Source organism: Jaculus jaculus, chromosome 11 (genome assembly GCF_020740685.1).
Source record: "Jaculus jaculus isolate mJacJac1 chromosome 11, mJacJac1.mat.Y.cur, whole genome shotgun sequence".
Classification (NCBI taxonomy): Eukaryota; Metazoa; Chordata; class Mammalia; order Rodentia; family Dipodidae; genus Jaculus; species Jaculus jaculus.
In genome coordinates this window covers 60,359,884-60,376,797 of record NC_059112.1, presented here as the reverse complement: position 1 = coordinate 60,376,797, position 16,914 = coordinate 60,359,884, and the positions used below count along the sequence as shown (strand labels likewise).

Genomic DNA, 16,914 nt, shown 5'->3' with positions numbered 1-16,914 from the left:
TGTGCATCTGGCTTTACATGGGTACTAGGGAATTGAACCCAGGCCAGCAGGCTTTATAAACAAGTGCCTTTAACTTCTGAGCCATCTAAGGAACCCCTCCCCTCTCCAAAGTGCTTTTCTCAGCCTGGAATAGAGAGAGAGAGAGAGAGACAGAGAAAGAGAGAGAGAGAGAGAGGGAGAGAGAGAGATAGCTGAGTGTGAATGCCACAGAGAGTGGACTGGGGAGGAGCTGGGAAGACTTCCTGGAAGAGGAGGTGGCCTTGACCTGGGCTACGACAGAAGTATGGGAATGAAAAGCAGAGATGGCACCTGTGAGGTGCACATAATCTGTGCAAAGGCTTAGTGAGTTCTGTTTATGTCCCCTTCCCTATATGGGTCCCCTACTGTTCACTGCCTGGCCCCTGTGCTGGTCTCACAACCTGGGTCCTGCAGAGGGCGCTCCACCCAGAGGCCCAACTCCACTTACTCCGGAGGCCCTGGGACAGGTGCGCGCTGCTGCCCACTGACGTGGGTGGGGAACACTTCTGGCACACGCATTCTTTCCCGTTGAAGGTCACACGGTCCCCAGGCGGAAAGGGTAGCCTAAAACAAGAGAGCTGGTCACCCAAAAGGCCACCTCTGTCCCTTCTCTCTCTTGCAGCACTGCTCTCTGGGGCACAATACCACTTGACTGAGTCAGCAGGTATGTCCTTGGGCCCCATCTGACCAGTCCTCACTCCTGGGGACAAAGGAGCCATGCAGGCTGGCTGGGCATGGTCCCAAAATTGCTGGCTGGTCCTGCAGCCCTTGGCTGCCCCGGACCCCTGCAGTTCAGGGATTCCAGCACTGTGGTCTACCTCCCACCCTCTGTCTTAGCAAGGGAATGGGGACTCTGGGACAGAATGGGAGTCCCTGACAGTCACTAGCTATGCTTGGAGTGCAGCTCTGCTGGGTAACCTAGAACAAGTTTCACAGCCTCTCTGTGCTCCTGTTTGTCATCTGCAAAGTGGGGGCTAGTAACAGCTGCATTGGGAACTTGCCTTGCATCGGTTGGTCCCCAGACATACCTCATGGAAAGTGCTAGCACACTGACTATCCAAGGGTTGTGAATACACAGTGGCCATTTCTCTAAAAGCTTGAATCACCTTGTGGAGATAGAGTCTGAAAAAGGGACACTCCATGTAATCACTATCCTTGTTCCATGGAACATATGACTACTACCAAAAATCTCTGTGGCCCTCTCCTATCACAGCCCTCAACCTACATCCCAGGCAGTCACATGCTGCATTCTGCCTCCAGGGATTAGAGCTGCCTTTGTTGGACACACAGCATTAGCTGGGGTGTTCTGTTCAATACCACACTCTGAGATTTGCCCATATGGTTGCTCACAGCACTAGTTTCTCCTTTTTAGGGCTGTGCAGTACTCCATTGCATGCAGAAGCCACATCTATTGAAAGTCAGCTGGGTTGTTTGCAACTGGAGTTAACTAGTAACACCTGCATTACAGAGTCACCATCCATGCATGGAAAGTGCTCAAACAACTGCCTGGACCCAGGTGTCTGAATCCAATTACTATTTAGGATGTTTGCTGACAAGTCTTTATAAAAAAAATTATTTATTTATTTGCTAGCCGAGAGAGAGAGTGAAGAGAGAGGAAAAGGTAGCATGGGTGGGCCAGGGCCTCCAACCACTGCAACAGACTCCAGATGCATGTGCCACTTTGTGCATCTGGCTTTACATGGATACTGGGGATTTGAACTAGGGTCATTAGGCTCTGCAGGCAAGCATCTTCACCATTGATCCTCTCCTCTCGCCAACTATGACAAGTCTTTATGTGCATGTGCTCTCATTTCTGGTCACACACTAGCTGAAAATGTCTCCATGGAAAACATACCTTCGAAGGCAACCCTTGCCATTATCTACCTTATGCTACAGCCATGCTAGTGTTTCATAGTGCAAGTAGCATCAGTGGCCCCAGGGGCTCGTGGTGTTAGCAGACATCTGTTTTATGAAGCTATTGCTCTTTTGTGTCCATTCTTTGGCGAAGTATCAACTAAACTGTTTGTTAACAGTTTCTTTACTTAATTGAGTTATGAAAGCCTTTTACAAATTTTATACAGTCTTTCATGGGACACCTGGGTCCTGGCTGCTTGCTACCAACTGGTGAGTTGCTTTGAGATTTTTTTTTTTTTGAGACAGGATCTCACTACATAGCCCAGGCTGGGCTCAAACTTGGGATTCTCCTGCCTCAGCTGCTTGAGTGCTGAGATTATAGACATGTGGCATCACATCCAGCTACCTTTGGGTTTTGTTGTCTTTGGTGCCATTTTCCCTTGGCCTGCAAGACTTCTGAACTGTTGCCGTGCAGGTTGCTTAGGACTTTACTAAAGCTGGACTTGTTCACATATGATACCATGTAGAATCCCCGAGTTTGACCATATCCAGAGCCATGACACCATCACCAGTATTAAGTTTGAACTTTTTAATGAATTAGGTCAATTCTGGAGCATTTTAATTCTCAGCAAAAGAGGAGGCCTTATGGCTGGAACAGACTCGCCTTCATTTTCAGAAGACTTCAGGAGGTGGTAAGGACTGTGTTGATGGGCTTCTTTCTTTCAGCACTGACTGATATATTCTTGTTGTTTCCCAGCATAAGAGATAGCTCTGGCAGCAGTTGGTTCATTCTGGTTCCTGTGAATTTTTTTTCCAGATTCATGGACCTGTGAGGCTTACAGTTTTCTTCACAATTGGAAAAATTGCACCCATTATATCTGCAAGTATTTTTTGGTCTCTGCTATCCACACAGGTAGATAAATCCACAAAGGCAGACAGTTCTATCTGCATCCACAGGTCTCTAAAGCTCCCTCTTTGTATGGTGATGGCTTCTGTTGTGTTCCAAGGTTCTGCTATGTTGTAATCCTTTCTTCCTTGAGGACTGCCTGCCTTACCACTAGTTCCCTTCCAGGGTATTTTCATTCCTGGAACTGTGAGTTTCATTTCTAGACTGCCAGTGGTTTCTTTTTGCACCTTCCATAACTCTCCCATTTCTTCCATCATGGTCTCCTTTAAGTTCTGTCATATGTCAACTGAGCTGTCCTGTGTCTTTCAATGTCACCACTGCTGTCATTTTGGGGCCAACGGCTATTACCTTTCTCCTGGTTGCAGGTCACAGTGTGTACTTTATGCGCAGTAGTTGTTGTCATTTCTCTATGTGGCTGAGTTCTGAGTTCTTTTACTTCGTAGGGAGCATGGGTTTGACTCTAGAGGCCACCAGCCTCTGGCTACATCTGTAGGAGCTTGTGGGGACTTTTCTCTTGAGAAGATCTATACAGTGTAGCCTCCACTTGGGGATGTTTCAGCACCATCAATGGGGACACTGTGATGACCAACAAAAACCATCCACTCTGTTAAGACCCTCTGTCCCCTGGGAACTGTGCATTGCATAGCATCTTTGCCCCACTGATGGTTCATCTCAACTGCCAGCATGACTTAACTGAGAGACACCTAGAGATCGTGAGCAACCTCTCTGAGGGTCTCTGAAAGTGTTTCCGGAAAGCCTTTACTAAGGGGGAAAGAATATGGTGGTGCCATATTTTGGGCTAAGGACCAGAGAGAATAAAATGGGAAGGGGAAGAGGAAGAAACTCCTTAGGGCAGGCATCCTCCTCTCAGCTTCCGGGCCACCAGCACGTAAGCTGCTCTGCCTGCCATGTCCTGTGGCCATAAGGCTCTGCCTCACCACAGACCACGATCCACATATGCCTCCAGCATGGCCAGAACCCTCTCAAACTGTGAACAAAAATACATAGGGAATAAAGCCTAGAGATATGGGCACTGGTGGGCAGGATGGGGAGCTAAGGGTTGTGGTAAGCTGAGCGTATGGAGAGGTTGGAGAACTGGAAGAAATGCAGGCAGATATACACTGAGAATGTTCCTGCACCTGCATCCCAGCCAGCTCTGCCTATCTAGCCTGCTGTACAGCCCAGACGAGATGCTGGACCTCTCTGTGCCCAGCACATAAAGGTACACTGGAGCCCGGGCTGGGTGGATGGGGACAGGGAAGGGCAGGGCCAGCAGGACTGAGGGTGGTCACTCACCGGCAGACGGCACACACAAAGCAGTCAGGGTGGTAGGTCTTGCCCAGCGCTGACACCACCTCACCCTCAATGAAACGGTCGCAGCTGAAGCACCGTGTGCCGTAGAGCCGCTGGTAGTCCCGCGTGCAGATGTGCTCCCCCTGCCGCACGAAGAAGCCGCCCTCGGCCAGGTCACAGCCGCATGCTAGGGAGAGGACAGGAAGCAGGTGAGTGGAGTGGCCAGCAGATGCCGCCCTGCCCACCTGATACAGGCCTCATGCCTCTGCACAAACCCAGGTGACTCATCCCCAGGCCAGGGACAGACACTGGCACCCTGCTGGCCTAGAACTGAATGTACATTTCTTGTAGAAGTTTCCTAAGAGAAATGCTGATTCAGGATGGGAACTGAGGGCCAGTCCAGCCTCCCATGGCACCTCGAGGCTCCTTGGCCCCTTCCAGGATGAGGCCCTGAGACCCTGTTAGTTCCTTCAGGTCATTTATAGCACTGGGCAGGAAAGTTGTGGTGGTGGTGGGGTTGTCTGTGTGATACCAGGGCTCTGATCTGGGACTAAAGTCCTGCAGAATCATAGGAAAGAATGTTTTCATTCACCAGTCCACATGGAAACTCTCCACCACCACCCCTTTCCCAGTCCTCAACCCCTGGCCATTGCAGCATGAATGACAAGGCCATGCCCAGGACAGAAGGAGCCAGTGACCCCACTTTGTCTCTAACAACACCCTTCCAGGAAGCTGGGTCCAGGAGAGGAGCTGATGGGACTCGCTGGGTGGGGAATAGTGTCCATCCTCAAGACTGCCAGTCACCATCAACTCAGAGACTTTTGGGGATACATGTGTGTTCCTCCCTCTCCCTGACACTCACTCTCCAGCCCCAGGGATACATGGCCTCAGAAGAAACAGCCTACTGTGTGTCCCACCAGCCTTGGACCTTCCTGCTGGATTCTTTGAGAAAGCCATTTGGTCCTACCAGTAACCTGGTCAGTTCCCATTCTGACAGGCTACTGGCTCAGTGGTTCTAAAGCCTTGTGTTTAAAAAATCATGTAGGCCTCACAGGCATAAAAAAATGGCACCTAGAAGTTTCTATGACAATGCTGTTTGCAGAGAGCAGATTATGGCATACGGCCATATGTCCTTCACACATATGTGGGAGGGCACTGTGGACCTGTGCAGAGGATCATCAAAGCCAAAGTGACCAGAGCATCCCGTACAAACCCACAGCTGAGCTCTTGGTAGTAAGCCATTCATGACCTCTTGGGCAGCTGGAGGTCCTTTGTTCTAGAATCTGTTGGCTCTTCCACTGAGGGAAGGTCTACAATGGAACAACTGAAGATTCTGTCACAGACTACCTCAAGCCCAGCCTCACCTGTAAACTCCCCTGTGTGCCGGGACCTGCTCCTCACCCACCTGAACAAAGTGAGGATGCCATGGGACTCTGCCAGCCCACCACCACTTCTACTATGCCTCTTCCTGAGGCAGATGCCAGCCAGGAGCAGGTGCTGGATTTCTTTAGCACACTCAGTCTAGGAATAAAACCCAGGGTCTAATCTTGATAGACCACACAAACGCATCCCTATTGGAAGTCCAGGCCATCACAGGACTCTGCCACAGCGCTGCCAGGGACACGATGGTCGCAGGCACTTGCAGTGCTGACTCCGGGCAGTGTCTGCTTATTGCACCACCATGACAGCACGGCCAGTCCTGGAAAGAGGTGGCCTCAGGGACACAGAGACATGCCAGTCACACCAAGAACACAGAGAGAGGGATACAGCCAGCTGTCCCACCCTGCCCGCCTCGTTGAGCCTACACTGGCACCTTGTAAAGTTGCTTCTGCTGCTGGCTTCCCTGAGCATGCCAAGGTCACTCAAACAAAGTGCCAACCCAGACCTCGGCTCCTAAAATAAAAAGTCCAAGTTCACCAGTAACTCGAGAGCCCCTTATCAAGACAATATATTGCTATTGTGTTACATCCTGCAATGGATCAAGTTAGCAGAAGACAGGGAGAGGCAGCGGTGGGGCAGTTGGCCAGTGCCATCTTTGGGGAGCACATGGTTGGCGGGGGACAGGGCCACCTCCTAGAATTGTATTTGTCTCTGGCTCTAAAGAAGAGATGCTTCTTCCCATTCACCCCAACCTCTCTAGGGCATGCACCCCAAAGAAACCACATGACCACCCACAACTCTAGCGCAGCCATGTTTGTGCAGCCTCTCACACAACTTTGGAGTCAGGAACCTGGGTTCCCATCCTCACTATGTGACCTTGTACACCGTACTTCACCTCCCTGAACCTCAGGCCCTCACTAGTGGAATCAACCATACACAGCGGCTGTAAGAATAAGTAAGATGAGCTGAGCATCTGGCTGGAAATGAGGTAACCAACCAAGAGGGAGAAGCATCTCTGTTTACTGTGGCCAGGATTTGGAAGCTACCTGGATGGATGGTGGGGAGCTTAAATGCCAGAGAAAGTGCTTGCATGGCAGTTGAAGCCAACACCGGACACGCGCTTATGCAAGTGCACACCTCCAGGTTTCAAACGAGCCGCATGCAAAGGGCAAGGTCAGAGCAGCACAGGCCCAAGTGCCAGTGGGAACTGCATGTGGGTGCTTCCACTCCTTCCTTACACCCTGTCCTTTTCGGAAGGGTATGTCAGTAATCATCAACACCCACAGCACCCCTGGAAGGGGGTCTGAGCCTCGATTTGGGTCCCTGCCACCTCTCACCCTCCGCACAAACACAGAAGGCACAGAATCCCCTCCCTGCCTACCTTCCATTAGCCGGTTGAGCCACAGCTCTTCCAGCAGCCCCACAAAGCTACACAGTACAGGATTCCATGTACCCTAGACAGGGGACCAGCTGCACTTGCTTCCCACACACTCCTGGTGACTCTTAGATGGCCAAGGGTAGTGCTGATGGCACTATGTGCAGTCCGGATGGGTGTGTCTCAGAGACCACCCAGCCTAGGCTACACACCTGGCACAGCTTAGGACTTCTTCTGGATCCTTTCCCCCACCTGGCTCTCTTGGCTTTCCACCCTCCCCAAGCTCCGAGACTATAGGTTAGAGGACACCTCTACTTTTCCCCATTCATACCATGCTGTGGCTACCTCTTATCAGCACTGTGGTATCCTCAGGGCATGTCACATGGTACAATAAGAAGGTCACAGTTAACATACATCCTAACTGGGTGTGGTGGCTCACTCCTACATCCCAGTACTCTGGAAGCTGATGAAAGAGGTTAGCTGAGCATTTGAGGCCAGCCTAAACTATAAAGTGGAACCCTATTTAAAACAAAACAAAATAGGGGCAGGGGATATGGCTTAGTGGTTAAGGCACTTGCCTAGAAAGCCTAAGGACCCAGGTTCAATCCCACAGTACCCACGTAAGCCAGATGCACAAGGTGGCACATGCATCTGGAGTTTGTTTGCAGTGCCTGGAAGCCCTAGCATGCCCATGTCTCTCTCTCTCTCTCTCAAATAAATAAATTAAATTAAATGTTAAATAAATAGATAAAACAAGTCTACCTCAAAACACAGAACTCAATCCTCTGTGGAGGTGCAGGTAGCTTTTCCCAGGCAGATCTTGAGTATCTGTGACAATGGGAGCAACCTGTTTTCAAAGGCCCTAAACTTCTTGCTCTGCATCAGGGGTCAGACTCACTCAGTATCTGAACTCACAGCAGTTGTCAAGGCTTGCTCAAGCTCATGGGGGCTTCTGTCAATCTTCAGCAGTACATGGGGCCACTTCTTGGGGCCCAGCAGGTGTATTGCTAAGGAGAGCTGAAAGAATTAAGCCAGACAAGTTGTACAAGCCATGGAAAGCAGAAGACATGTTTCCAGCATTTGGAAGATGCCTGGGTGAGGGCAGCAGGCAGGCTGGAATGAAATAGCCCAGACATTGGCTGTCTCTTCTCCTTAGGGAGCCACTGGAGCTGTTGCAACCCTTCTCCTGGGGTCTGAGGTTGTAGACACAATGCCCTGAGGGCAGCAGTTGGGTACTAAGTGGCCCAACTCATGCCAACTCATCCCAACTCACACCAGGTCCATTGGGGTTTGGGAGGCAGGCCCTACCAGGTGTGCTGGGAGCAGTGTCCATGTTACCCTTGTCCATCCTGGGGGGGGGGGGTCCAGTATTAATGCTGGGACTCTGGCTGCTTTTGCCAGGGAATAGTAATGAGGTGCCTGGGCAGGTTGGGTGCTATGGAGAGGACATTTTGGGGCTGAGGTGGCTGGGATGTCTTCGGTCCCCTATTCTTAGTAGCCCTCCGGGTATCAAGTGAACCTCAGTGATGTCCTTGACAGCTGTACATGCTCCCTGGTGGAGAACTCTGAGGGGAGGTTCTGGGGTCAGCCCCAGCTGGAGAGTGGGGTACAGGGTCCCAGGGTGGAGTGAGAGCTGGATGGGCTCCTCATCCCTAACTCACTGCTGACCTTCCTGGGTAGTGGCACCAGAGACATACTGGGTGCTACTTCCTGTCGCAGCAGAATCAGGGCTATGGTTTGCAGGTTTTTCTTACAAATGAGGTGACTTGAAAAAGGGTACTTGAGTAGATAGAATGGAGCTCCCTAGAGGGTAGTCAGGACTAATGTGAAACCTTCCTATGTACCCCTGTCCCAGGAAGTTGAGGCTCTCCATAGGTCCGGGGATCACCAAAGGGCTTGGAATCAAGACCCTAGCAAGCTCCCAGCATGTACAGGCCTCTTCCTCCACACTCAGAAATATAGTCCCAGGTCACTTGGCACAGCTGGCCTGGGACCATCCCTTTCCATCTAGAACAGCCTTGCTCCTGCCTGGTGGATGTCATCTGGTAACATCCAACATTACCTTCTCTGTGGAGTTCTTTCTGGAATGTCTACATCCTGCATGGATTCCATGTGCCCAGGACTTGGTTTCCACTGAAAATGGAAGTTTTGGGACCTGACAGGAGGTGTCGGTAGCTATTGAACATCCTACAAGGCTGACTGATCACAACTTCAGTGGTTGTAGAGCTGGAATGTTGTCGGTCCAGAGCCAGAGTATGTTAGGCTCTTAGTCCCCTTAACAGGCATCTATTGCCTACCTCTGCATGTGACCTCACATCCCGTGACTACCCTTTTTGGAATGCATCCACCAATCAAAAACTAATAAGAGCCAGGTGTTGTGGCACATGCCTTTAATCCCAGCACATGGGAGGCAGAGGTAGGAGGATTGCCATGAGCTCAAGGCCACCCTGAGACTACAGGGTGAGTTCCAGGTCAGCCTGGACTAGAGTGAGACCTTACCTCGGAAAAACAAAATAAAACAAAAAAAAACTAATAAGACTATCAGCAGACAGCCTCTGAGACCTACAGCAGAGCTTCCCCAACTTTGCTGTAACCCCCCTACCTGATATTTCCTCCAGTGTATTTGAAAGGGATCATGGTTTATGATTTCTTTTTGGTCTGTAACTATAAAACTTTCATGAAATGAATATGTTGGAACATGGAACTTGGGTTAACCTGTCTCTGTATTCCCAGGTCCTAGTCATGCATTTGGCTCCAGAATAAACTATTGTTTATTGCCTTTGAGTTGAGAGCTGTGGCTTTGTATTGACACTGGTGTAAAAAGTCAACTTCTCAAATTGTGTTGCATACTATAATTACCTAGGGCACTTTTCTCCCTCACCAGACTGAATCATCCAAGCTAGGTGTGCACCTCCTCCAACCTTAGCACTTTCCTGTACCTTCAACAGGCCTGGCTACAGCAGGGCCACCTAGAATGGCCATCTGGCAGAATGGATGAATCTAACTTGTGGCTACTGCACAGGGGATAGGCAGCTCCTGATAAATATCCCATGACATGTTTGTGTCAGTCTTCCCAAATCTGTCTCCCAAACAACAAACCTTCACTATCCCCACCATTCATCAAGGATGAAGGCAGTGTGAATTTCCAAATTGCCCAGGTGGACACTAAAGAGAACCTAGAGGACAATGCCACGTGCTACAGAGACATCTGTGGCTCAAACACACTATCCTTCCAAGATTGTCACATGTCCACTTGGTGTGATTTGCCTAGCACACCCCTGAATTTTATTTGCTTATTTAAAGGCAGGGTCTCATGCTAGCCCAGGCTGACCTGGAACTTACTCTGTAGCCCCAGGCTGGCTTGTAACTCATGGTAATCCTCCTACCTCAGCCTCTGACTAAAGGCATGTACCACCATATCCAGTTCTGAATGTTATTTTGTTTATTCTTTTTTTTTTTTTTGAGGCAAACCCAATAGACTGACCTTTTTTATGTGAAATAGTGAGAGAAAGAGAAAGAGAGAATTGGCTCACCAGGGCCTCCAGCCACTACAGTCCAGCTCCAGACACATACACGACCTTGTGTGCATATGCATCCTTGCACGCTTGCATCACTTTGTGCATCTGGCTTACGTGCAACCTGGAGAGTTGAACCTGGGTCCTTAGGTGTCACAGGCAAGCGCCTTAACCACTAAGCAATCTCTCCAGCCCTGTTATATTTTTTAATATTCTATTTATTTATTTGTAAGGAGAGAGAGAGAATGGGTATACAAGGGCCTCTAGCCACTGCAAACTCACAATGCATGCACCACTTTGTGCATCTGACTTTACATGGGTGGTGGGGAATTGAACCCAGTCATTAGACTTTGCAGGCAAGCGCTTTAACCACTGAGCCATCTCTCCAGCCCCAATTGTTATATTTCACATACTTCGGGGAAGTTGGGTGGAGGTGGGTTTTGTCTCCACTCCGAATAAAATGCAGGAGGAGGCCCCAAAGCCCAGCCACCTTGGCTAACTCTCTCCCTGTCTTACATATGGTGCCTCTGTCTTAATTTTTCCCCAACTTCTTGGTATTATTTAATTTTACTATGAAAATTAATGACTTTCCTCTGGAACAGTAAGTAACTCCATGTTACCACAGGTGGGGCCCAGTTTCTAGTCCATGGAGACCCTGTCCTCACAGGAATGAGATTCTCTAGAGACACAGATGTCCTTCCCATTGGCTATTAGACTACTAAGACTATGGAACCCCAAATTGAAACTTTCCCAGGAATCTCATGCTGGGAGAAGGAAAAAGTTGAAGCCCTGGTGCTAGTTAGAGAAGGAACTTGTCTCCTGGAAAAAGATTTCACACAGTTCTGACAACTTATCACCTTGTATGAGTCAGAAGTGGAGACATTGATGAATCAGTGATGGGCAGGACCACATGTTGACCAGGACTGCTGAGTTATATATACCTCTTGTTCTCTATTTAAACTGAAATCTCATGTCAGAACCCCAGAGGACTTGGGGACTTGGACCTCTTTTTTCCTTCCCAACATGGTCATATTGAGTACATCTCCTTTCTCAGCTTTTCACCATTACTTGTCTCTTTAACCTGGTTTGGTGAGGATGGTGGAGGAGCCTAGCTTGTGAGGGCTGTCAGCACCCAGACTCCAACCCCAACAACTTCAGTAACAACCTCACCTAGCTCACTGTTGATTTTTTTCAAAGGCCACTTCCCTGGTGACCCTGGGATTGGTTTCTATGATACCAGCCAGCCTGTAGGGTTAAGAAAGGTGGCTGGAAGCTCTGTTCAGAGGCCATGTTGTGGCCAAGCTCAAGGAACAAGCCACACTCACTCACCTTTGCAGACAAAGCACTTGATGTGGAAGTATTTGTTCTGCACACGCAGTACTTCCCCCTTGCACACATTTCCACATGTGTTACACAGGATCGCAGTGCTGGGCGGCTTCTCCAGGGGGCTCTGAGTGGTCTGAGGCTGTGACACTGTGGGAAGAAAGGAGCTGCGTTAAAGTGAGGGTTGCTTGGCACAGAGAAAGCAAGCCAATATGGACTGGCTTCACATTTGTTCTGAATCCTGGGACACTGACCTTAATATTTTGCTGTCCACTTAAGATTTAGCCACAGTATGAGCTACTTAAGAAAGTGCTGGAAACTATGAGTTCAAGGGTCAGAATGGCCACAGGGTGTGGTAGAATGCACCTTTCCCATGGCCTCCTACGGCCCCTGTAGAAGCCAGCATGCAAGAATCTGGGAGCCACGGCAAGAAAACCTTGGGCCTGCCCCTTGATAACCCTATAACAGTGTCGCCAAGGTGACTTGGTGTCTAGGAGGCTCTCCCAGAGAGATACTTGAGTTTTGAGGAGGGAAGAGTTGGTCAGCTGAAGAGATATAGAGCTATCAACATAGAACAGTCATGCAAGGGCCAGAAGGGTCTGTGGCTGAAGATGGGGGCTGCTAAAGCCTAGACAAGAGCACTTTGTGTGCAGGGGATGGTAGCAAACCAACGCCTCTGTAAGGGAAATAAATGGGCCTACAACTGAGGGTCCCTGGGCACAGAGCCCAGGGTCAGGGAAGGGGTTCCAGGACTAGAAACCACTGAGGGAAGAATAATGACCCTAAGATCCCACATTCTGACCTCTAGAATCCAGTGAGTTCCCTGATGTGCCAAGTAAGACTTTTGCAGGCATGACAGAGTGAACTACTTCTCCAGCAGGGAGAAGCTGCTAGCTGTCCAGTGTATCCCAGTCACTCCAGGTCCTTGACATCACAGGACATTTTCAGGTGGTCTAGGGAGACCTGGCTCCAAGTACACCAACCAATTACATTCTACTATAATCAGAACAATGGTGCTGAGAGGCACATGAACTGACATGGCCAGGCCATGCATAAATCAGGACTGGGAATCATAGCCTGCAAGTGCCTGCTGGAAACCCAGCCCTGCCCAACACCTAGCTAGAAGGCCAGCCTGCCACAGTCAGCAATGCAGAAGAGCAGACACCATCTCCAGGGGCAGCCTAAGGGCTAAACCACAGACCTGTAAGGATGGCTCTGACATGGCCAGGTTGAGACTGCTTACCCACAGCTGCTCTAATGTTGCCTTTACCTCCCCCCGCCCAACAGGACCAACAGGGAAGCCAAATATGTCCCTAACCTGTCTCTAGGACATCTGCTTCAAAGTAGCACCTCAACTTGTGCACGCCAATGGCCTCCATCAGGCCCACCTCAGCCTGCCCCTCCTCAGGATGCTTTCTCGCTCCTCCTCCGTGGCCTATGCTGCTCTGCCAGTTGCAGCCCCGGCGACAGCCCACTAGAGCATGGAGAAGCAGCCTTTGCCATCTGCTATGGCCAGTATCTCTATTACCATAACCTTTGAGTGCCAACGCCCTGTCTTGGCCAGGCTCCCTTGAAGCAAAGTTTGAGGCAAGGTTGGAGAGCAGACAGCATACCTGGGGAAGGGGACTTTCGGGTGGCATGGCAGTGAGGAGTGAGAGGATGGGTAGGAAGGACACAAACCAAAGTACCACTGAGCCAGTAACTGCTAGGGGTGATGGGCCCCAAGTAATCACATAGAAGTGACTCCCAGGGAGGGAAGGAAACCCGGGGCTTGGTCCCTCATCTCTTGTAGCCTGTGTGATGGTCACACCAAAGACAGAGCTCCCTGCCCAACTTGGGTTGTGGCCTGGACTGAGCAAGTTCTGTTGCCCCTGTGGCTGTGTGGAGGATCACAGGCACAGAGGTCTATGACAAGGTGGGAGCCTGCACGAAGGCACATGGCAGCTGCCAACCTGACTGTAGCTGAGCCCAGATGGGCCAAGGGAGGTCAGGCTTGGTGCCCTCATGCAATGTTTTGACCTGATTCATACATCTGCATACATACTGTACTGACTGAGCTCCTGGGTCTGGGGTCTGGGAGTTTCCTAGTCCCCAGATAAAAACCACACACAGGAAGACATCTCACCTGGCATCCAGCCTGCCCCCATGCTCCAGCACTCCCTCTGGTGGTGCCCATCTAGCCAGGGCTGGCAAGCCACAGGCCTCCTATGCAGATCCTGTCCTCCAATGAGGTAGATGAGCAGCAAGGAGGAGGAACCCAGCCATTCTGGGGACAGAAGGCCTTCTGAGGACAGGGATTCTGGAGAACTCAGGCCTTTGGGTAGTGGTATCAGCTGCCCGGGAACAAGGTAGGGTTCCAGCTTGCAAAGGGTGCAGGACAAGAGGTAAGACCTCAGCACAGCCTGGACACCTGGAAGCTCCGGGTCCATTCCTGCCCCTGTGTCAAGAGTTTAGGAAGCTAAAGCTGGGCATGGTGCCACACGCCTTTAATCCCAGCACTCGGGAGGCAGAGGTAGGAGGATCACCGTGAGTTCAAGGCTACTCTGAGACTCCTTAATGAATTCCAGATCAGCCTGGGCTACAGTGAGACCCTACCTCCAAAAAACAAAAAAAAAAAAAAAAAAAAAAAAAGTTTAGGAAGCTAAACAGAAAACTGGATGGGGCCAAGTCCAGCCAGAGCCGCTAAAGGCCTCAGCTGCAGCCCAGGGAAGCACCTTAACATGTCCCACATCAAGGTGAGAGTTACAGCGTGCTCTCTGCCTTCCCTATGAATCAGGGCAGAAACACATCATCTACAACTTCTGAAAGCTGGTGAGAAGCACAGAAAGCCAGGGCTCAGGGAGATGCTGAGACAGTGCAGCTAGGCCCTGCAGCTCTGGGTGGTAATGGCAGACGCAGCTCCTTGCAGCTGTGCATAGTTGGCCTACCAGGGCTCCAGTAAGTGACAGCCTCATGAGTCATCCAGGTCCTGCCTGAGCTCAGAAATGCCGGGATAGGGTAGCTCTTCCAGTTAGTAGCACAAAGGACAATGGGCTGCATCTCCTTGTGGACAGACAAGGCAGGGATTATACAATTGGAAATCTGGCTCAGGGCCAGAGTGAGGGAAACACCAGTTCCAGATTCAGTGGCTCCATGGGCTACAGGATTAGCCGACCCAGGGAAGACCCTCAGTTCTACCTTAAGAGAGTCCCATGATCCTTGCTTTTAATGTGTCCTTCCATCTGTCCTATCCATCCACCCACCCTCCGCTCATAGCATCAGGTCCTGAGGAAAACTAGGATCAAGAGAAAGAGGGTTCGCCTAGCAACCAGTCCAACAAACACCAAGTGCTTCATAAATAACAACTGCTGCAGTCTTCAGGAACACATGAGGGTGTAGCTCAGGGCAAGAGTGCTTGGCCAATGTTTACAAGGCCCCAGGTTCTGTCCTGATCAGTACAACAATGACAACAAAACATGGCCTGACAGCATTAGTTTCCAGGTGCATTTGGCTTGTGGAAAGAGTTCTTTTAAGAGTATATTTGGGGCTAAAGAGACGGCTCGGTTGGTAATGTGTCTGCCACATAAGCATAAGGACCTGAGCTTGTACAATCCCCAGCACCTAAGTGAAAGCTGAGCATGGAGGCACACTCCTGTCAGCCCAGCCCTAGGAGAGACAGAGCAGGAGGATCCCCGGGGCTGACCAGCCACTAGTTCAGCGAACCTGTCTCAAAAAATTGGACAGCAATTGAGGAAGACACCTAATGTCAATCTGTGACCCTCTACAGGCATGCGCATATGTACACATGTGCATATACCTGCACACATACATGTGCCCATGCACACATGGAAAATAAATAAATAAGAGTGGATTTGCTGGAAGACCCATCCTGCCCACAGGAGCAGCCTGGAGCCTCCAGGGTCTTTTTGTATGTCTGGCAGTGATGCTGCCCTCTAGTGGCTGGAGGCAGACCTGGGCCATGAGGCCTGGCACTGCTTAGCATCGGGACGGAGGCCTACAAACTGAGGAAGTGTTGGAAATTTGAGGGTGAACTTTTTGCCTCCTGAAGGGATGTATTCCTAACACCTGCTGTGGGGCTGAATAACAAGGTCAAGTGTTCCTACAGAGAGGCCAGGCTATGGCAAACCTGCCAACTTGCTTGCTTCCTCTTCCTTGCCCTCACCTCTAGCCTATCATTGGTGACATCCGTAACAGTGTGTCCCAGAAGGGACTGTCCTTCATGGCAGCAGACAGCTACTGGTGAGCCACTCGCACCTTGGTGACAGTACTCTTCTAGTGCCAGTGGGAGCGAGAGGACTTAAGGATTGGGTCAGAGTGGGACAAAGCCCAGAGTCTCCTCCATGGGACTCCACAACAGGTCAGGACTGCTCTGGCCAGGCCAGTTGTGCAGATGGGCCCTATGTCCTAGTGTGAAGTAAGTCCCCAACTGTCCCATGTTACCTGAGGCATCCTGTACAGGGGTGTAGGTAGGGCTGAATACAGGGGAGAGGGTGCCCAAGGATGCAGGGGCTGGGTATAGCTTATCCAGTGATAAAACCCACTCAAAAGACAGAGAGCCTGAAGCAAGGCTGAACAAGATGTTTTTGAAGGTCAAAGATAGCTTGGCAGCCAGGGAGTGCACAAACACTGATAAAAAGCAGTCTTTCCAAATAATAAATTAGTTTCAATAAAGCTGCCAAGGGCCCAGGCGCCTCTGAGATAGGTGTCTCCTGTCTTCTACACTGGGCAGTTCAGGTTGGTACAGTCACTGATCCCTTCCTGGCCCCAGGCTAGGCTCAGTGAACAGCAGGCCACCAGGAAATGCAGAAGTAGAGCCCCATGTCCTCCTTCCCCCCAGACCTACTGTGTGTGCTTTAGCCCTGGCTGAAGGGTGTTTATTCAGCTCTGGTAATACCTATTAGGTCATAGACACTGTTCCTTTAGGAGGACAGGTGTTAATCCTGTGAAGACAAATTACCGCCCCCACCACACACACACTGCAATTTCCTTCTGACCCCAGGCACAGAGAGAGAAACGCTGGCAACCTGGGTAGGGCAGCAGGACCAGATAATAGTCTGATTTATGACTGTCACCTGTCCGATACCTTCTCGGAGCCCCTGACACTAGTCATCCAAGTCATATCTACTTTGTAGCAAGGCCTTGTCTCCAGTTAGAGACCCATCCCCTTTTAAAAGATTATAAAAGTAACACATTTCTTTTATTCTGAGAACTTCTGCCTTTGACTATCTTGAGAATTGCCCATCACAGAG

General features: G+C 50.4%; 1 protein-coding gene across 16 annotated transcripts in view; it reads right to left on the bottom strand.

Annotated features, from left to right (window-relative positions):
* Ablim2 (actin binding LIM protein family member 2) overlaps positions 1 to 16,914 on the bottom strand; it is a 137,599-nt gene that overhangs the window by 82,066 nt on the left and 38,619 nt on the right. For 14 of the 16 annotated variants that reach the window (XM_045130005.1, XM_045130011.1, XM_045130007.1 and 11 more), the window contains exons 2-4: positions 11,672 to 11,815; positions 4,076 to 4,259; positions 467 to 582 (exon numbers count right to left, since the gene is read on the bottom strand). In XM_045130005.1, the coding sequence (XP_044985940.1) occupies positions 467 to 582; positions 4,076 to 4,259; positions 11,672 to 11,815 (444 nt within the window). The remainder of the gene's footprint in view (positions 1 to 466; positions 583 to 4,075; positions 4,260 to 11,671; positions 11,816 to 16,914) is intronic. The other 2 variants (XM_045130015.1, XM_045130017.1) reach the window with 1 other exon arrangement.